This window comes from Ipomoea triloba, chromosome 4, assembly GCF_003576645.1.
Source record: "Ipomoea triloba cultivar NCNSP0323 chromosome 4, ASM357664v1".
In the NCBI taxonomy this organism is placed as follows: domain Eukaryota; kingdom Viridiplantae; phylum Streptophyta; class Magnoliopsida; order Solanales; family Convolvulaceae; genus Ipomoea; species Ipomoea triloba.
This window is the reverse complement of record NC_044919.1, coordinates 21,614,734-21,636,617: the sequence shown is the minus strand read 5'-3', so window position 1 is coordinate 21,636,617 and position 21,884 is coordinate 21,614,734. Positions and strand designations below refer to the sequence as shown.

The 21,884-nt window shown below is 34.0% G+C and overlaps 1 protein-coding gene, 1 long non-coding RNA gene, 1 other non-coding gene and 1 pseudogene across 10 annotated transcripts in view; 2 read left to right on the top strand and 2 right to left on the bottom strand.

Annotated features, from left to right (window-relative positions):
* Positions 1-3,048: 3,048 nt before the first annotated feature.
* Positions 3,049-4,223, bottom strand: LOC116015981. Its single transcript, XM_031256147.1, has 4 exons — positions 4,212-4,223; positions 4,035-4,109; positions 3,668-3,737; positions 3,049-3,617 (listed from the first exon to the last, which is right to left on the bottom strand). Exons 1-4 carry the CDS (start codon positions 4,221-4,223, stop codon positions 3,049-3,051), a joined length of 726 nt encoding a protein of 241 aa, XP_031112007.1.
* Positions 4,224-11,935: 7,712 nt separating this feature from the next.
* Positions 11,936-17,292, bottom strand: LOC116015979 (annotated as a pseudogene).
* On the top strand, positions 13,713-13,819 carry LOC116018031. The gene has a single exon (XR_004098066.1). It is a non-coding gene; the product is annotated as a small nucleolar RNA R71 (small nucleolar RNA).
* A 1,097-nt stretch (positions 17,293-18,389) lies between the features above and the next one.
* The window catches only part of LOC116015078, a 5,289-nt gene continuing 1,794 nt past the window's right edge, over positions 18,390-21,884 (top strand). The window contains exons 1-4 of one of the 8 annotated variants that reach the window (XR_004097545.1): positions 18,390-18,587; positions 18,710-18,790; positions 18,892-19,030; positions 19,684-19,751. This is a non-coding gene — a long non-coding RNA (uncharacterized LOC116015078). The other 7 variants (XR_004097543.1, XR_004097546.1, XR_004097544.1 and 4 more) reach the window with 7 other exon arrangements.

Sequence of the window (21,884 nt, the reverse complement as noted above, 5' to 3'; positions counted from 1 at the left end):
TATTATTGTATTTAACAAAATAAAAAATTAGAGAAATGAAAAACTGGAAGAATGGAGAAATGAAAAACTGGAAATGGAAAAACAGAGAAATGAAGTAAACAACCCCTAATTCTCCCATCAAACTTCTAAACATCAAACTTGGTGACATTTGACGTCTTAAAAAATAATTTTCAAGTAAACTGCTCTGATACCACTTGTTAGGGAAATAATTTAACAAGCACTATGGAAGCGAGTACTGTAATCGCGAATTGAGAATTATCGGGAAGTTAAAAATAATATGGGAACATATATATTAATAAATAATGGATATATTAATTTTGGGAGATTGAAAATATAACTCTCTAAATTATTATAAAGAAATATTACAATAAAATGCTAAGCTTAATTAAAGGAATGAATGAAAGCTAAGCAAAGCAAGAAAAAAAATTCCTACGTGAGCTACTACAGAGGATTGAGAGAGAATTGATATGTTGGGGATGTCTTGGTTCCTGTAGAATCTAGCTATTTATAGTTGTTGAAGGGGGAACATCTGAAGGTGGAGGAATGGGTTGGCCACATGAAGATGAGGTGTCCACATAGGTTAACATGCATGCATGTGAGTTGTGATATGAAGTATGGACAACCATATGGGTAGCCATGTGAAGAGGAGTGGGCAGCCATATGTGATTCACTTAACACTATTGAACTCAAAAAAATGCAATTAGGTCCCTAAACAACACAAGCTCATGCAATTCAACCCAAAATGACATGTTTACTTAAAAACATGCTGACATGTCGGTTACCAAATTTAAAAATAATGTTTTAAATGATTTTAAATAAAATAATTATTTAAAATTATTTTAAAAAAAAAACTTCCCGGAAGTGGCCAATTTGCCTCCTTGGCCACCTCCTCCGGTGCGACCAGAACTTGGTCGCTTTCTCTCCTAGAGATGGCGACCAGGTTCTGGTTTCCATCTCTAGGAGAGAAAGCAACCAGGTTCTGGTTGCTTTCTCTGGATCTGGTTGCCTCTCCGGAGGGCGACCAATCCGGTCATCGTGGTAATGAGTGGTCAACATGTGTAGATTTACTAGTAACCTATTGGCTACCGATAAATAAGATCTATTTGATTGATTTTAAGAAGTTTGATGGTTTAGTTGCAACGTTTAAATGTTCAGGAGTCTAATTGCTTTATCCTATAAAGTTTAGGGGCCTATTTGATCCTTTTCCCTTATATTAAAGACAGAAAGTAGTGACTATTCCATTTTTTACACTTCAAAATTTCTTTCTTTTCTTTGAACTTATTTTAGAAGACTTCAATGAATAAGACGTTCTAGCTGCAAATTTATTTTCACAACGGCTCAAGCAATAGATTACAGTTGCAAAGATTGGCATAACGATGGCAATGTTTGAAATATATCAACAATATCTTCAAATAAATAACATTGATGTTTTGAAATAAATTAAGGATTTTGACATAGTTTGCTCATTATTGACTACCAATTATAAATAAATTTAGTGTATGATTTAATAGACACATCATACCTTGGCATGTAATGATTATGGCACTCACTAACGGTTGTCATATGGTCCCCCACAATTATGGTAGTCATCAAGCATTTTAGTAGCTCAAGCTCTAACTTTCTTCTTCGTACATAACTTGATAATCTCGGATTATCATCATGATATCACTAGTATGGAGATTTCTCATGCATATAGCCCCTCTATACAATTCAAACCATCTATATAGATTTTATTATGTCACAAGGATATACATACAGACCTATTAATAACAATTGATGTTATAAGTCGACATGTGCATAAGTACACAATTTATATATGAACTTTAAATAAGATAGATGGTCTAATCACTTAGCAGTAGTGTTAATTCAACACTTTTATCACAGTAAAAGTCATAGAGCTCATACATGTGTGTAACAACAATTCACTTATCTTTGTGCGCGTCTAGGGGTGGAAATAGGCTAGGCCGAGCCGAGCTTTAGAAATTTAGGTCTGGGCCGACTATGGAATTCTAGAGCCTGAGCCTAGGCTTGGGCCTGCATGTAAGCTTTTTTTTAGGCTCAAGCTTGAGCCTATAGTTGGTCCGGCCTGGCCTGAAACCTTTTTAAAAGCCTATTTAACATATAGGATTTTAAAAAGGCTTCAAAATATATCATAAATAGGCTTTGAGCCTATTTAAGACCTCAATTTTAAGCCCTTTAAAGTATACCTGTAAAAAATTTTACAAAAAATACCTAAGTTCAATTGTATTATTATTTGTTATCCTATATAATATCATAAATAATAAACAATCAACTCACATAATTAAATTGTGATATTTCATTAAATATTATAACAGTAAAAACAGTTAATAAAAAAATTAAACAATAAGAATACATACAGCAGGATTAGCAGCAATGTTTACAGTTGAATCATAATTTAGAATGAGATTTTGGAGGTGGAGGGTTAGAGTTTGGAAATTATATATACTTGCAATTGTATTGTAAATATAAAAATATATATTAGGTATAAAATAGCACGCGCGCGCACACACACACACATATATACATATATATATATATATATATATATATATGTATGTATGTATGTATGTATGTATATATATGTATATGTGTGTGTGTGTGTGTATGTATATATGTATATATACTAGTATTGTACCCGTGCGATACACGCATGTATTTAATGCTACTATGTGATAGTTTTTTTTTTGAATAAGTTGGAATGGAATTAATGATGGCAAACGTATATTAAAAGAAGATTATTATTGACAAAATTTAAAAATTATTAAAAAGTTCATGGTACACAACATTCGTAGTATTAATGACTGGCAAAACAATTGCAAAAAGAAATTTATTATTAAGTACTACACATTTACAAATTTTTAAAAACTTCATGGTACACAACATTCGTAGTATAATGACTACTCTCTCCAACATCATTTGATATTAAAATTCTAACCCTTTAGGGCTGCTAACCCTTGAAGCAGCAACATACAATTGGCCATGAACAAAAACAGGTTTCCTTAGGAGTAACCCAACATGCTTTAACGTTTAGCCCTGACTTTTGTTAATGGTCATCGCATATGCCAACACTAATGGGAATTGTCTTCTTTGAAATTTGAACGGTAGCCTTGTATTTGTTGGCGTCATTGCCATCCTTGGTATCAAGACAAATTGTCTAGCATTATGGCCAGAAACAATTTTTGCTTCAACAACATGATCTGATAACCTAGTGATAATAAGTCTTGTGCCATTGCATAGTCCCATTGAGTGATCTATGTTTCTCAACAACATGACTGGAGATCCCACTTTAAGAGTTAAAGCATGGTTAGGAATGCCAGATGCTTTTAATCCATTAAGGAATTCTAGTGTGTGCATATCATATAGGATGCCATTATTTGAATCCGCCTTACACACAGTGTCGCAACTTAGGTAGGTCCTGCTTTCAGCGACATGCAAATCAGTCATATATTCATTCACTGCATTTACAACATCAAGCGTTGGAGCCAAAATCGCACGACTTTCCATGTACTCTTGGTGAGAACCACCCTCCTTGAACATTGGAAAAATATTATCCATAATTGTCCTATGTTGTCCCCAGTCGATGGCAACAACATTTCCTGAGGAATTTGAACTTTTGCATAGCCGTCATTAGGGCCTCCCAAAATACCATCACCGATTTTAGCCAACCACTCAGCAAATTCTGTAATCTCCTCCATATTAGCACTTTCTTCGTTTGTCTTTAGAAGGAGATGTTTTGTTAACATCAGCACTTTACATGATAACCACAAGTAAGAAGAGTTTATTGTTGCAGAAACAATATCTTGTCTTGACCCTTTAGGCACAACCGGTAGTATTTGTCTAAAATCACCTCCTAATATTACCACCAAACGTCTTACTACCACTATTGCAATCCTAGACCCGCATTAGATCTCTCAAAGTTCTATCTAGACATTCGAAGCAATGCTTGTGCATCATTAGTGCTTCGTCCCATATTATAAGCTTTGCAATTATTAAGAGTTGGGCAAGATCGCTACCTTGTGATATGTTGCATGTGGAGTCTTCTGTAACAGCAATGGGTATAGCAAACCGCGAGTGCGCTGTCTGCCCGCCTGGTAACAGCAAAGAAGCAATACCGCTAGATGCAACATTAAGGATGACATGTCCCTGTGCCCTTATTTTTGCAGAGAGTGCTTTCCAAACAAAGGTCTTACCGGTGCCGCCATATCCGTAAACAAAGAAAAAACCCCCTTTATTTTCTTGTACATCATTAAGGATCGTAGTGTAAACCAAAGTTTGCTCATCAGTTAATTGACTTTCTAACCTTCTACTTACCAGAAGTAGAGCATTCCGATCATATGCGAGCTCATCACCCAACAAACGATTACTGTGGTTCTATGATTCTTCAAGAATTGGAATTGGCATCTGAGGGTAATCTTTCAAGGACTTGTTGTACTTTTGTAACAATCGCTTAATCTCAATTAATGCTAAATTCTTCTTGTCATCATCAGACAAACACAAATCTGCATTTCCAAAGTACAATGGTCAAAAAAGCAAAACTATAAACGAAGTACTACATAAAACAATGTAATTATACAAACAAAGTAATTAGAAAATATACAACTTACCATTTCTCCGAAATAATCTCCGTTTGTTAAATTGTACATCTTCTGCCAAGTGATGCCATACTTGACTCCATACATTTTCAGGCCGATTTACCAAGTTGGTTGTTAATAAGACAACAAATAATTTTCTCATTGCTTGGGCAGTAGACTATAGACTGGCTTCATTAATTGCATCTATGTATTCTCTGTTATCATCTAAAAGCCCTCTTGCATAGCATGCATCCCTAAAAGATGGATATATTACACCTTGATACAACTTAATGTCATCAAAATTAGTAGGACTACGAACTACATTCAGGAGACATCTCAAGTAATAAATCTCTCAACTACCAGGAGGTACGTAAAATATTCTTCCAATAGAGAAACCCCTCTTCCTCGGATGCCATTCTCTAATATCCTTCTTCCATACAAATCTTGACGACATGTCAATATAAGCTAACTCCTTTGCCGATGGAAATTTCTTGTTAGCCTCAAACCATGCAGTAAACATACTCTGGTATACGGTTGGCCTACTTAACACATTCTCTATGCTGTCATCGTCCTGGAATACCACTGATTGACAATCTGGTAAATGGAAACTCAACATTTCTACAGGCGGATGCCTATACTGAACCTCAAAGCTTAACAGTCTCCATGTAGCTTCAAATGCGGAAACGTATCTACAATCGTAGAACATAGTAATTTTGTCGACAGTTTCACTTGAATGCTCATCCGAAGTGCTCTTGTAGAATTCTGCGGTGACCCTGTCATTACCTTTGTTCACATACTTGAATAGATACTTGATTGATCTAGATTGGTTACACCATTCAACATTGATGTGTGCTTTGTATTTGAGAAGAAGGTATCTATTATGTGGCACCACATATATGCTATCCAACTTGACACCATTCTTATCCACTGTTCGACCTTTTGAACGGCGTTTGTAGATTGGATATCCATCATCATCTAATGTTGACAAATCTGCATATTTCTTAGGGAAGTGTTTAGAACACTTGTTGTTTGCCATGCATGGAGATTTTGGCCTTTCTAATCCACATGGCCCGTGAATCATAAACTCCTCAACAGCACTAAAATAATCCGGATCAGTTTTTGGGTCTGGTATCTCTGCTGAAATAAATTGGTCAATGATAGTTGCTGTAAAACCTTGAGGTAATCTTTCTAGGAAAATTAGAATGTGAGCGTGTGGCAATCCACGCTTCTGAAATTCTATAGTATAGACGACTGCATGTAAATTAAAAAAAAATTAAATTAGATATTAGATGTTATACTATGATTTGACTTAAGAAAAAAAATAATGAATCTACAAATAGTGAAATTAAGAAAAAACTAATTCACCTGCCACAACTTTTCCAAAAAGCTTTCCAGCACGAATCTCTTTCACCAAGCCATCAAGCTTTATCTTGAACACCCAACATAAAATGCCTGGTCTATCTTCTGGTTTGAGGTTAGATTTGAGCATGTATCTTTGGATCCCTGGCCACTTTGGATTACATGTAAATGTTATAAATAAGTTTGGATATCCCTTCGCACGACAAATAGCCATCGCATCCTGGTAATTCTGAATCATATAGCGAGCCCTGCCTGTGAAACTGGATGGTAGTATGATTCGTTTTCCTTGATTGTGAGTATCAACTTCTCCTAGCGTCAAAGCATCCAAAAGCCCTTTGTATGCTTCACACTACAATGCCTTCTGATTATTTCTAATATACAGCAGTGGCGAGCTGTCGTAGGCTCCCAAATTAAACCTTAAAAACGTAGTAGTGAGAGTAAGGATCGTTCCCACGAGGAGTAACTAGTTTGATTTATGAGTTCAAATTAAAGAGGGGGGTTTGGTATGAAATTAACATTCGAAATAAGTAAATAAATAAATAAATAAATAAGAATAGAAAAGATGATAATCAAGCTAAAGTTTACGAAAGAAATCAATTGAATTTTTAACACTTGGTCTAAAAAAACATTCACCACTGGATTTTAGTAACTGATCATAGATTCACGGTTAGTTCATAACAATTGAGCATTCGTTGTGGAATTAATTTCCAATTTTCCTTAATCATAGGTAATCAAACACAAGCGGTATCAACTACCCCTAACTACCAAATAACACAAGACAAGCACTTATATTTAACTTGATAGCAGCATTAAAATGACAAAACCAACGAAACTAAATAACATAAACACATGCGGTTATGTTTAATTCATATTAATATTCCTCCTAGGACTAAATTAATACTAACGCCATATTAATAAATCCCGATTGCTACATAGATTAGAGAACCAATTAAACGAATAGTTAACTAATCTAGCAATAAACTGTGCAAGTAATTAAACTAGTAGGCCTCCTAGTAATTAACTGGAACAGTCATATAAAACAAAACACAAGGAAATATCAATTACTCAAATGAAGATGAATTCAATATAAATAATTAATTCAATCTCACAGTACAAATTGATCCAGGGTTCATATAATCTTGACCAAGTTTAGAGGAATTAGCCTCGCAGGGTCATGAACCAGAAAATATTAACAGAAAAAAAAAATAAAACTTGCAAACTGGAGAAACTATCAAATTGCGCACAGCTAGTCTGATTCCTCAACAACAAAAACTCACTGCTATTTATACACTCCTAATCCCAACAAAAACTCTTAAATTAAGGAAAATAATTAATCTAAAAATTATTTTGCACCTCTCAAAATTAGACCCAAATGATGAAATTTTCTTTGCCGTCCGTTTCCATGCTGACCGACGCATTGTTGGCCGAGTCTTCATCGGAGCTCCCTCAAATTTGCGCTGGAATCTGGGCTTCAGTTTTGACGAAGTAATTTGATGCTTCGTCGCTTCTGGTACGTACGCTGCAGCAAGGAAACAATTAGCCTAACATTTGAATTTCCTTTTGTTTAATTAGTATACTAGGTTATATATTTATTGGGCCAAATTAATTAAACAAATAAGGAATGGGCCAAGATGTTCTTTGGACTCAAATTAAAAATTAAATCATAACAAAGAATTAGGCTAAGAACTTGTTGGGCTCAAACTTAAAGTTATTAACTAAATAAAATATTATTTAACTTATTGATTACTAAACTCTAAAAATTAATAATTATTATATAATAATAAATAATTAATGCAAAAATATTATAAAGATGTACATAAAATAAAAATATAAAATATGTCTATCAAATTCCCCCACACTAAAACGTTTGCTTGTCCCCAAGCAAAAAGATTATTTGCTAAATTAAAATAAAATAAAATTCCAAAATGCATAACACATCATGAACAACAAACTGAAACACTCTGCAATTAATAAGTTAGCACTCGAGTTCAAAATATGGAGAGAACTAAATAAGTAAGCCCTCATAGGAATATCACTCATTACGCTCAAGTGTTTGATGGGTATAAATTTCACTCAAGTTCATTCCTATAAAATTGCTCTACCATAGGCTTGCATATCTTCTCAATCACCACTACAAGAGCCATGCATGACACAAATCATAAGGACTTTTCATAGCTTGTAATGGGGTTAGGGTTAAGGTAGGGAAAATTTAGGAAAGTAGCTCAAAAAAACTTTCAAACTAGAGGAGCAAAAAAATACAAAAAAAACCCAACACCCTCAATTCCCATTCAAAACACTTTTATTGATGCTTCAACATGACTATCATTCTCAAAAACAAATAATTTTTCCTCAATACTACGAGAACTTTCCCCTACTCCATTTATTCAAAAGTAACTTCAAACTCAAGACCAACTGATGATTCTTTCTCATTTTCCCATAAATTTCAGTAACATTTTTTCATTTCCAAACATATATTTTCCATTCATTTTTCAACCTTTCATACTTTTTTTTTGAAATTATGAATTGCCTTCACTTTCTTTGATTTTTTTTTTTGAACAAGAATTGCCTTCATTTCCTTTATAAAGACACAAATAATTGGCAACAAAGATACAACCCACCTCACTCTCAATCTTATTAACAAAAGCAAGTGATCTCCCCCACACTAATTCTTCACAAACCACATAGATTACATAAGGAATTTAAAATTTGCTCCACTAGTTATTCAGCTGGGTCAAGGCATTAATTTATGGTGTAAAAGGCTTGTAATGTGGTTTAAATAAGGAAAGGAATGGACACAAAGCTCAAAGTGGGTTAACAAAGTTAAATAAATCATAGGACAAATCGGTTATCTGGCTAGTGAGGCTCAAAATCAAATAATGGCCTTAATCACACTTGAATCATGCACGGTCAAATTAGCTTTAACAGAGAATCAAGGCAAGTTCTAGAGAAACAAAGATATGGAAGAAATCACACAATAGAAAGAAAATAAGACCGAAGTGTCAGTCAATGGCTCAAAGTCTCACAGGTTTATTGCTTACTTAATCTAGCCACTACATATCAAACAAGAAATGCTAACAAACTAATTACAACTTGCCAAACTACTTATTCAATCATGTTATGAATTTCAAGAAAGGAAAATATAATAATTTTTTTTTAAATTTTGCAGAAAATAGTAGTAGTAGTATAATATTTCTGAATTTTTTTTTTATAAATCTAAATTCCCTCCCCCACACTTATTATTAACATTGTCCCCAATGCTGAGTAAAAATGCACAGAAAAGGGATTATTAAAAATAATACAAAGATTAAGAAGAAACTTCCCTTTCAGTTGCTCTTATTATTCAAAATAAACTGGATCTTCAAGAAGTACTTCTGCAACGTTTTCAACTCGAAACTCATCATGGTAAGGTTTAAGCCTATGGCCATTCACCTTGAATATCTTGGAAGTCTGCAAACTTTGAATCTCTATTGCACCATGAGGAAATATATTAGTAACAATAAACGGACCAACCCAACGAGAACGTAACTTACCCGGGAATAGACGAAGCCGTGACTGGAAGAGTAGGACTTTTTGTCCAATTGAAAATTCTTTTCTCAAAATCATCTTGTCATGGAATGCTTTCGTCTTATCTTTGTAAATTCTTGAATTCTCATAGGCCTCATTGCGAATTTCCTCCAACTCAGAAAGTTGCAACTTCCGGTGCAGGCCACTTTCATCAATATCAATATTCATATTAAAGCTCTTAACAGCCCAATATGCTTTGTGCTCCAACTCAACTGGAAGGTGACATGCTTTCCCAAACACAATGCGATAAGGGGACATACCAATAGGTGTTTTGTATGCAATTCTGTACGCCCACAATGCATCATCTAATCGCAAACTCCAATCCTTCCTGTTTGTGTTGACTATTTTCTCAAGGATTGACTTGATCTCTCGGTTGGACACCTCTGCTTGCCCATTAGTCTGTGGGTGGTAGGCAATTGACACTTTATGGGTGACATGGTACTTCCTAAGCAATGCTTCAATAATGCGATTACAAAAGTGAGTTCCCTGATCACTTATTATAGCTCTTGGAATCCCAAACCTGGAAAAGATGTTAGACTTGATAAAATCTGCAACAACTTTAGAGTCATCAGTCCTGGTGGCTTTAGCTTCCACCCACTTTGAAACATAATCAACAGCAAGTAAAATATAGACAAAACCAAAAGATACAGGGAATGGACCCATAAAATCAATGCCCCAGACATCAAAAACCTCACAAAATATGATCGGAGTTTGTGCCAATTCATTTCTCCGGGATAAATTACCTTACTTTTGACAAGCATCACAAGACTTACAAAATGAATATGAATCTCTAAATAAAGTTGGCCAATAAAAACCACACTCCAATACTTTCCTTGTTGTTCTCTTTGCCCCAAAGTGGCCTCCGCAAGCATAAGAATGACAAAAGGCAAGGATTGAAACAATTTCATCATCAGGTACACATCTTCTTACCACTTGGTCAGCACAATGCTTCCACAGGTATGGTTCATCCCACACATAGTACTTGGAATCACTCTTGATTTTATCTTTTTGGGCTTTAGACAACTCATGAGGAAACTTGTTAGCAACCAAAAAATTGACTATGTTAGCATACCATGGTAAAATCACTGTTGTAGTAAGTAGGTGTTCATCAGGGAATGCTTTTTGCAGTGGTGGTTCAGGTTCGATGTGCACCAAACGACTCAAATGATCTGCCACAAGATTTTCTGTCCCTTTCCTATCTTTGATCTCTATATCAAACTCACTCAAGAGGAGTATCCATCTTATCAACCTTGGTTTGGCTTCTTGCTTTTTTATCAAATAGCAAAGAGCTGCATGATCAGAGTAAACTATAACTTTAGTACCTAACAAATAAGACCTAAATTTTTCCAAAGCAAAAACAATGGCTAAAAATTCTTTTTCTGTAGTAGAATAGTTTTTCTGAGCATCATTTAAAGTTCTAGAAGCATAATAAATAACATGGGATGATTTCCCGAGCTTTTGACCCAACACAGCCCCTATTGCGTGATCACTTGCATCACACATTATCTCAAAAGGATAGTTCCAATTAGGTGGCTGAATGACCGGGGCAGACGTCAACAACTCTTTTAATTTGTCAAATCCTCCTTTACACTCTTCATCAAACTCAAAGGAGGTTTCTTTTTGCAACAATTTGCACAAAGGTCGGGCTATCTTCGAGAAGTCTTTGATAAATCCTCGATAGAAACAAAGGCCAAACGGCATGCGTCGATATGCAAAAGTGCCGAAAGGACATGTAAAAGTCGTCTTTTCCTGGTCATCTAGAGCAATTGCAATCTGAAAATAACCTGAATAACCATCAAGAAAACAAAAATAAGAACGCCCAGCTAACCTTTCTAGCATTTGATCAATAAAAGGTAAAGGGAAGTGGTCTTTTCTTGTTACAGCATTCAACTTCCTATAATCTATACAAACTCGCCATCCATTTTGAATACGAGTAGGAACCAGTTCATCATTTTGGTTTTTCACAACTGTAATTCCTGTTTTCTTAGGAACCACCTGAGATGGGCTAACCCATTTGCTATCTGAAATTGGATAGATTATCCCAACTCCAAGGAGTTTAAGGTCATCTTCTTTCACTACTTCCATCATGGGTGGGTTTAGCCTTCTTTGTGGTTGACGGGATGGTTCTGCTCCTTCCTCTAGTAGAATTCGGTGCATGCAAGTGGATGGGCTTATTCCTTTGATATCTGCAATTGTCCACCCAATGGCAGTTTTGTGTTCTTTTAACACATGGACAAGCTTTTCTTCTTCTGTTGCAGAAATTTAGTTGAAATTATGACTGGCAATGTTTTATTTTCTCCCAAGAAAGCATATTTAAGGTGTTCGGGGAGAGGTTTCAACTCGGGGATAGGTGCCTGCACAACAGATGGTAACAATTTTTTGCTAGAAACAGGTAAAGCCATATAAGAAACATTATTATGCTAGTGCAATTTAGGACAATGATTCAATGATGCAATAGCTTCTTGTAAATTGGAACTCAAAGCAAACTCATTATTCCCATTTTCAAGGTGTTCACTAATAACAACTTTCAATTCATCATTACCATTAAATTCAAAAACTTCTTCAACTAATGAATCAAGAATATCAATAGAATAAGCAGAGTTATCATCACTAGGACATTTCATAGCATCATAAATATTGAATGTAACAATATTACCATCAAACTCCATAGTAAGTGTACCATTGTGAATATCAATTTTTGTTTTTGCAGTTTTTAAAAATGGTCTTCCTAGTAGAATAGGTGCAAAATGATCATTATTTTCCATATCAAGCACATAGAAATCAGTAGGGAATATCAAATTATTAACTTGCAACAATACATCTTCAATAACACCCCTAGGATATGCATTAGATCTATCAGCCAATTGGATAACCACACTAGTTTTATTCAAAGGTCCAAGTTTTAAAGAAGCATATACAGAATATGGCATAACATTAATAGATGCTCCTAAGTCTAGCATGGCTTTCTCAAGTCTAGTATCACCTATCATACAAGGAATAGTAAACATACCTGGATCCTTGCATTTTTCAGGAAGCTTGCTTTGAATCACAGCTGACACATTCTTCCCCATTATTACTTTCTCACCTCTGTTTGACTTTTGCTTCCTTTTTGTTGTACACAACTCCTTTAAGAATTTAGCATATCTAGGAACTTGTTTTATTGCATCAAGTAATGGAATATTTACTTCACAATTTTTGAAAGTTTCATGTAACTCTACATCTTTCGCTTCTTTTTTAGATTCTTACAAAGCTTGAGGGAATTGGGGAGTTGGTTTATAATCAGAAGGACTAGGAAACTTACCTAGAGAATTTTCGTTGTTGCTAGTTTCCTCTTTTTCTTTGTCCACTGATGGAGTAGCATTTGCAGGACCTTCAATTTCCTTACCACTTCTCAAAACAATTGCACTTGCATTTTCTCTTGGATTGACCACCGTTTGAGAGGGTAATTTGCCAGAACTCTGTGCCTCCAACTGACCTACCGTAGTTGCTAGTTGGCCCATTTGTCTTTCTAAGTTCTGGATGCTAGCTTTCGTTTCTTGAAAATTGGACTTTGTTTCTTGTTGGAATACTTGTGTTTCTTGCTGAAATTGTAAAGTGTTAGTGGCAAGAGACTTCACAATGTCTTCAAGATTCATACCTTAGTTAGAGCTTTGGGCCGGTGGTTGTCTTGAAGGAAATGGTTGTCTATACTGCTGAAAATTTGAACGATTCTGAACAATCTGGTTCCCTTGTGAGTTCCCATAGCTAAGGTTCGGGTGATCCCTCCAACCAGGATTATATGAATTAGAAAATGGATCATACTTACCTTGAGGTTGTCCAGGAAAACCTCCAGTCGCATTGACATGTTCAATAGGTTCTTCTTGAAGAGTTGGGCAAGCATCAGTTTGGTGTCCAACTATCGAGCAAATTCCACAAGCTTTCACAGTTTGCATATTTCCTACAGCTAATTGACGAATAAGAGTAGTTAAACCAGCCACTTGTTGTTCAAGATTGGAAATACTTACCTCATTTATTTGCTTGGATGGTTGGACAAGTCTATTGCCAAACTGTTGAGAATTTGCTGCCATGTTTACAATTAGATTCTTTGCAGCATCCGGTGTCTTATCAACTAATGCACCTCCACTTGCAGCATCAATCATGCTTCTATCAGTTGGGAAAAGTCCTTCATAAAAGTACTGAATAAGTAATTGTCCCGTGATTTGGTGATGAGGGCAACTTGCACAAAGCTTCTTGAAACGCTCCCAATATTCATAAAGTGACTCTCCATTGTGTTGCCTTATACCACAAATTTCCTTTCTAATGTTGGCTGCCCTTGAAGCTGGAAAGTATTTTTCAAGGAACACCGTCTTCAAGTCATTCCATGTGGCAATGCTCCCGGAAGGTAGATAGTATAGCCAATCTTTTGCTGAATCTTTCAAAGAAAATGTAAATGCTCTCAACTTGATTTGTTCTTCAGTAACCTCCGTGGGTTTCATACTTGAACATACCACATGAAATTCTTTTAAGTGTTTATGAGGATCTTCACCTGCAAGTCCATGAAAAGAAGGCAAAAGATGAATTAACCCATATTTTAATTCAAATTGTACATTAGCATCTAAAGCAGGAAACGTAATGCATAAAGGCTATTGATATAAATTTAGAGCTCCAAGCTCTTGTAAAGTCCGATTTTGAGCCATGGGTTTTTCTTCTGAATTAGAATGTGAGGAAGATGGGGAATCAGTAGCCAGTGCACTAAACTCCAATTTCCTCCGAGATTGTTTTCTTAACCTGCGTAGAGTTCTTTCAATTTCTAGATCGTATGACAATATTTCTCGATTAGCAGATCGAGTTATAGGCATAAACCATAAAAGATATTGCAGAAATTAGACAAAGTAACGAAGACACCAAAAATTTATTAATTTTTTTGACAAATGACGAAGAAGAATAAATGAATAAATAAGCAAACGAATAAACACAAAAATAAACTAGAAAAGCTCCCCAGCAACGGTGCCAAAATTTGGCGAGCTGTCGTAGGCTCCCAAATTAAACCTTAAAAACGTAGTAGTGAGAGTAAGGATCGTTCCCACGAGGAGTAACTAGTTTGATTTATGAGTTCAAATTAAAGAGGGGGGTTTGGTATGAAATTAACATTCGAAATAAGTAAATAAATAAATAAGAATAGAAAAAATGATAATCAAGCCAAAGTTTACGAAAGAAATCAATTGAATTTTTAACACTTGGTCTAAGAAAACATTCACCACTGGATTTTAGTAACTGATCATAGATTCACGGTTAGTTCATAACAATTGAGCATTCGTTGTGGAATTAATTTCCAATTTTCCTTAGTCATAGGTAATCAAACACAAGTGGTATCAACTACCCCTAACTACCAAATAACACAAGACAAGCACTTATATTTAACTTGATAGCAGCATTAAAATGAGAAAACTAACGAAACTGAATAACATAAACACATGCGGTTATGTTTAATTCATATTAATATTCCTCCTACGACTAAATTAATACTAACGCCATATTAATAAATCCCGATTGCTACACAGATTAGAGAACCAATTAAACGAATAGTTAACTAATCTAGCAATAAACTGTTCAAGTAATTAAACTAGTAGGCTTCCTAGTAATTAACTGGAACAGTCATATAAAACAAAACACAAGAAAATATCAATTACTCAAATGAAGATGAATTCAATATAAATAATTAATTCAATCTCACAGTACAAATTGATCCAGGGTTCATATAATCTTGGCCAAGTTTAGAGGAATTAGCCTCGTAGGGTCATGAACCAGAAAATATTAACAGAAAAAAAAAATAAAACTTGCAAACTGGAGAAACTATCAAATTGCGCACAGCTAGTCTGATTCCTCAACAACAAAAACTCACTGCTATTTATACACTCCTAATCCCAACAAAAACTCTTAAATTGAGGAAAATAATTAATCTAAAATTATTTTGCACCTCTCAAAATTAGACCCAAATGATGAAATTTTCTTTGCCGTCCGTTTCCATGCTGACCGACGCATTGTTGGCCGAGTCTTCATCGGAGCTCCCTCAAATTTGCGCTGGAATTTGGGCTTCAGTTTTGACGAAGTAATTTGATGCTTCGTCGCTTCTGGTACGTACGCTGCAGCAAGGAAACAATTAGCCTAACATTTGAATTTCCTTTTGTTTAATTAGTATACTAGGTTATATATTTATTGGGCCAAATTAATTAAACAAATAAGGAATAGGCCAAGATGTTCTTTGGACTCAAATTAAAAATTAAATCATAACAAAGAATTAGGCTAAGAACTTGTTGGGCTCAAACTTAAAGTTATTAACTAAATAAAATATTATTTAACTTATTGATTACTAAACTCTAAAAATTAATAATTATTATATAATAATAAATAATTAATGCAAAAATATTATAAAGATGTACATCAAATAAAAGTATAAAATATGTCTATCAAACAGCCGGCTAGATTCCACCATGGTGTATGCATCTACAAAAAACTGCTGAAAAAGTCTCTTAGCATGTAGTACTGTAGAAATTTCACTAAACCGCTCATGGATCCTATACGCAAAGAATTCTCGCTATGACACCTGCGTCCTGCCACCGGATTGTTGAGATATATCTAAATTGAATTGAATATCCTCTCGATAACCGTCTTCAGCGAAAGGAAACAGAATTGGATACTGTAAGGGCAAGTATGTAGGGTTCAACTCATTTATCCACCTAAGACATCCGGCTTTTGTCTCTACTATAATATCCCTATGACCAAGAGCAGGATCAAGGTCCCCAACAATAAGGGCAGCCACCTCAAATACAGTGGGCAAATTGTATGTTCTCGCATCACTAGTTCGCTTACCAATTAACCTCATCTTGAACTCTGCTTGTGGATGGCATTGTATATGCGTTTTAGCCAAACGGAAACATTTGACCAAGACATTGTGATCATCCAAATCTTGTTTTATGTCCTCCACTATTTGAACATGGATTTCGTTACTCAGTTCACTGCCCCTATATCAATAACGTAAACAATTTTAAACATTTAAAATTACTTATTATACTTAGATATGAAATGACACAAAAATAAAATACAACTTGCCAATTATTAAAGTTTCTTACCTAAAGGCGTTGATGCGATTCTCCACCTCATTTTCCGTGTCATGTATGTACAATTGAGCAAATTTTGGAGTACTACCATCTTGAGGAAGCAACCCTCCCATTAAATGGAAGTTTTGACCATTAATTCTAAAAATGGGTGGGGCATTCCCACTATTTATAGATCTATCCACCTTTGCTCCTAATGATGTAAAAGAAAACATGTTATTGTACCTCCTAATGTTTTTCAAAAATTCAATATGTTTCTCTCCTTAACCGAAAAATAAGTTGTAAATCCTTTTGGGCAGTACATGCATTTTTGGTAGTTTGATCTTCCCATGAACACAACATGTAGAATACTTTGGTGTTCCTTGGCGCACATGCTTATTAATACGTTTTTCATACCAAAAAATTGCATGGCAATGATCACAAATATTGTTGGGGTCCCCAATATCATTGTAAATCACTACAAAAGTTAATTGGAAATGTATTAAAGATTGTTTAATACAACTTTGCTTTGCTATCTTTTAGATAAAAAATTATGTACTAAAAGAAAATTGTTTTTAAACTAACTAAGTACCATCGGGTGCATGTGTAATTCCATCATCTTCGTTAATTACCACAGCGATCTCTCTTTGCACATCAGTATTGATTTGGGGGCACATAGATGGCACATTATCAACAACTTGCATATTTTCACCTAAGGGACCAAGTAATGAAATGTATTAGTACAATAATCTAATATTTGATTGCTATTATTTTCACAATTATCAATTTAAATAAATGTATTATGTTAAAAAAATATGAATCTCCGGACTTATACAATTTCATTACCATTACAAAATAATATATTTTACTCATAACATTATTTAAAAAGATTGTAAAACAATAATTTAATAAACATATCAATGTTCATAATGCATACCTAAACCTGAACATGGTATTGAATACGGTTCTTGTACACTGTTGATGACTGGGTGGCATTTTGGTACATTGTTTTCTTTGGGTTGAACCGATTCAGCTGTAGTGAAAGGCAACAACATTCTATAAATGAACAAATATTTTTACTTATTTTGCGCTTTTATTAACGTAAGTAGAAAAAGATTTTTAATTAAATTAATAGCCAAACATGTGTTATTATAACTAAAAACAGCTATTATTAAAATGACATTCACATAGGAGCTACCAAAACAAAGTTATAACATCATTCTAAAAAATTGTACTAACAGAGAAATTGCGGTATACTGTAACAAATTGCAATACTAAATTACATTTGTCATTAAATTGCTTACCAACAAAACCGTTGTTCTCCCTTAATTGACTTGTGTGGTGCATTGCATTAGAAAATTCGTCTTCTAAATTGCGAGGGGAATGAATTGCTAAATTTGACCTCATCCTGCTTTTTTTAGTTTCCGTCTCTTTTGGATAGAAAATACGTAGGGATCCAATATTTGTACAGGATGTTCATTGTTTGTGCTGTTGTTTTCTGCATTGTGAAAGTACACCATAAATTATCTATCGATGTGTGTCATACAGATTAAACAAAATACACATACGAACTTAAAAAAAATTAAACATTAAATAAGCAAGCATGCTATATTATACAAAATGAAAAAATTATATATTTTTCACACATTATCTTATAAAATTATATCAAATATTTTTCACACATTGTCTTATAAAATTATAGAGTATATATTTATAGACTACCAACTTTTTTTCCAGTATATGTAATATATATATATATATAAGAAAAGTGAAATATAGCAACCGTAGTCTTCCTTTTGGATCTTCCATAATGCACATCTCTATCACTCTACTCCTACCTCAATTTCTCCACTCCTATAACTCCATCTCTGTATCTCTTGAAAGGCAGATCTGCAATCCAAAACCGCAGACCAGCGATGGACAACAACAACTTGATGTTCCGATTAAATTAGCAAGGTCTACAAAAGGGTTTTGTTGGAAGACGAAGAACAATGAACTGGTAAGTTTCTGTTCAATATGTTTGTAATTTTTAGTTCGTAGATCTACGATTTTTGACAAATCTTAGTGAAATGCATGTGTTTGATTTGTTACTTTGCTTCTTTGTTCGTTACTTCTGGTGAGAAATAATACTACGGACGACTGGACTATGTACTCATCACCGCAGATTTACAGTTAAAATGGAGTTTCTACCTACATTAGGAGGTAATTTTTCAATTCATTTTGTTTTCAGTTTGACTCTAGTAAAAAATTTGCCCTAATTACCAAAATTTGTAATTTGTCTTACCTACTGACAATCATTTCAGTTCATTCCTCAATTAGGATGTAAATTTCTGAAGAATTTTGTATTAAGTTGGCGTAAAGCTCAAAAATTGCCCAAACTGACGAAATTTAAAATTTGTCTAACAAACTGAAGTTGATTTCAGTTTGTAGCTACAATAGAAGGTAATTTTCCAATGAACTTTGACTACAATAGTTGTTGTGCCATCAAATTTAGGACTACATTTATGTTTCTAGCTAAATTTTACCCTAAAGTCCATATGTTGTAATTTAGCTAAACTACTGAAGTCTGTAATCTGCAATCTAAATATTTAACCAAGCTTCCAAGTAATTTGAAATCTAAATATCTAACCTACTGAAGTCTGTAATCTGCAATGTAAAAGAATAAAGATGAGTACCTTTATCATTAGATGGATGTTTCCTTTTAGTGCCTATGACCCTGATTTGGTGAGCTTCCTCATGCTTTAAATTGCTAATTTGTTTTTCTGTGTCTCATGTACAGTGAATAGGTAGTATTTATATTGGGGTAAAAAGCATACTTAATGAGGGGGCCTTTTATTTTTTCCAGAATGACATTGGAATACTAAATGACTTACAAGCCATTAATGATGGTAGTAGGATAATGATGATGAACTTTATGTGTAAGAAACTAATTACACTGATACTTTGGATTGATAATTTGAATACTAAAATTATCATATTATTGTTAATTTAATGTACTACTTGTATGTAGTGGTATGAATACAATATCTCCTTTATGTGATTGAATTATCATACAATTATAATTTTCATAGACTAAATATCCTTTTTCCATGTAGGTAGAACTTATCCCCTATCTCTATGGTAGGATTACTTAGCAGGATTGTAGAAGTTCTTCTAATGTCAGGTAAACTTAATTCACACTGTTCTTCTTTCATGTTTGTATGAATATATAACATATCATAGCTTGTAGGCAAAGTAATGATCTTGAATTTGGTAGCTAATAAATTTCGAAAAAAAAATGTAAGTAAACTTTGGATAGTACCATCTCATACTGTGTAGAGCATTGTGAGTCATTACTTTCTAATTGTTTCTCTGTTTTGGTCATGTATTACTTAAATCTAATTGTTTGGTCATTATGTCAATTTCCATGCTAAGGATGAATCAATACCACAACTGATATACTCTTACTGGAGCCTAGAGATAAGTCACTTGTACCTATTCTTAATTTGTTAGAAACTCCAATATGAGATTAATGTTTTTTTTTTGTAGTAATATAAGAGCATGTAGTGATTCTCTTGATTTAGAATTTGTGTAAATTTAGGAGAAGGCAATTTACAGCCATGATGTGCTAAGTTCTTTTATTTTGTGGTAATATAAGATATATAGTGATTTTCTTGATTTAGAATTTGTGTAAATCAATAGGAGAAGGACATTTACAGTCATGATGTGCTAAGTTCTTTTATTTTGTAGTAATATAAGAGCATATAGTGATTTTATTGATTTAGAATTTGTGTAAAAGTAAAGATAATTAAAATAGTGAACTAAACAAATACTATAGATAAGAAACATTGAATACATTCCTAATAATTCCCCATACTCTATGTCTATAGAATAGTACTACATACTTAGTGTATACAGTCTTGTTCAAATTCTACCATTATCTTCAAAATATTTCGTTCTGGCTAGGTTATAGCACTGCTCCAAGTTTATAGTTTAGTTCTCCTCCACTTACACCTTGAATCCTGCAAGAATGAAAAAAAAAAAATTATAACAGTGGTTTTGTAAAACAATCCACATTTTTTTTAATGTGGTTAATGTTATACTTCTGGAAATCCATATTATGGTTTGACCTGGAACATTTGTTTAATACAAAAAACATAAGGGATAACATAGTCCAGCCATACCCAACTTTGGGTGTACAGTTTAAAACAAATTACCATAGCAACAAAACATAATTGTCATACACCATCGTAACACAATTGTCCATCAAAAACCCTCATAGAAAATAGCCAATCAATCTTCTCTAACTTAACATGGGATTGTTTCACTTTCTTTTCACCCTTGGTTGAGGAAAAGGAATCAAGCAAACAACGCTTGAGCAGTCCATTGGTAGTACAATCAGTACTACTCGTTGGGGCCAACATAGCAATAGGACTATCCGCTTCATCACTCTCAAAACCCTGACCATTGAAAACAGATATTAACAAAAGTTAATATTTATGTGCACGACCAATTATTCTCTGCATTAAGTTAAAAATAATATTACCTCCAAAAATTTATCATCCCCTCACTTATAGGGCATTCAGAGTTACAGTCATTTTCATGTAAATTTAGAAGATCAGGGTAGTGTTGTTGCAGTACACTTTGGTCAGTGTTAATTCTAAGAACAAGAAATGGGATATTACGACGAATAAACTGGTCCTTCTTTGTTGTAATCTTGAAAAGCATACGCCTCTCTACCAATTCAAATATCTCCCTTATGTGTCCAAGGTCCTGAAAAATTAAAGATGCAATTAAGTTTTAAGTTCTAAAAAATTAAATCTGAAATGTAAATATGCATAAGAAATGTAGAAAAAAACTTACATTCACGTTTCATTCATATAGGTCTTCTGCTGCAAGACCTAGCAAATCCATGCATTCTCTATCCCATTGCAAAAAGAAGTACCCTTCATATCAACCACACGTACTCTAATTTTATACTTTGGAATGCTACCCTCTGGAATTTTCATACATTTGAAACACTTATTGACACCCTCAGAAATTTTGAGTTTTTTATTGCAACCGTTATTAGGACAGGAAATATAAAACCAATCACTTGGATTTTCAACACCATTTATCTTTGCAGCTATCCAAAATTCACCAAACTGGAAAAAAAATTGAATACACAAATTAAAATAATGAATAACAATCTGCATTAGGTTTTTATTATTTGTAATTACATGTTCATTGTCATAGAGATCAGTAATGGTAGTGAGTTCTATTGATTGAGTGTTTGAATCATCATGAGTGTTTGTGAAACTCATGCTAGACATGGAAG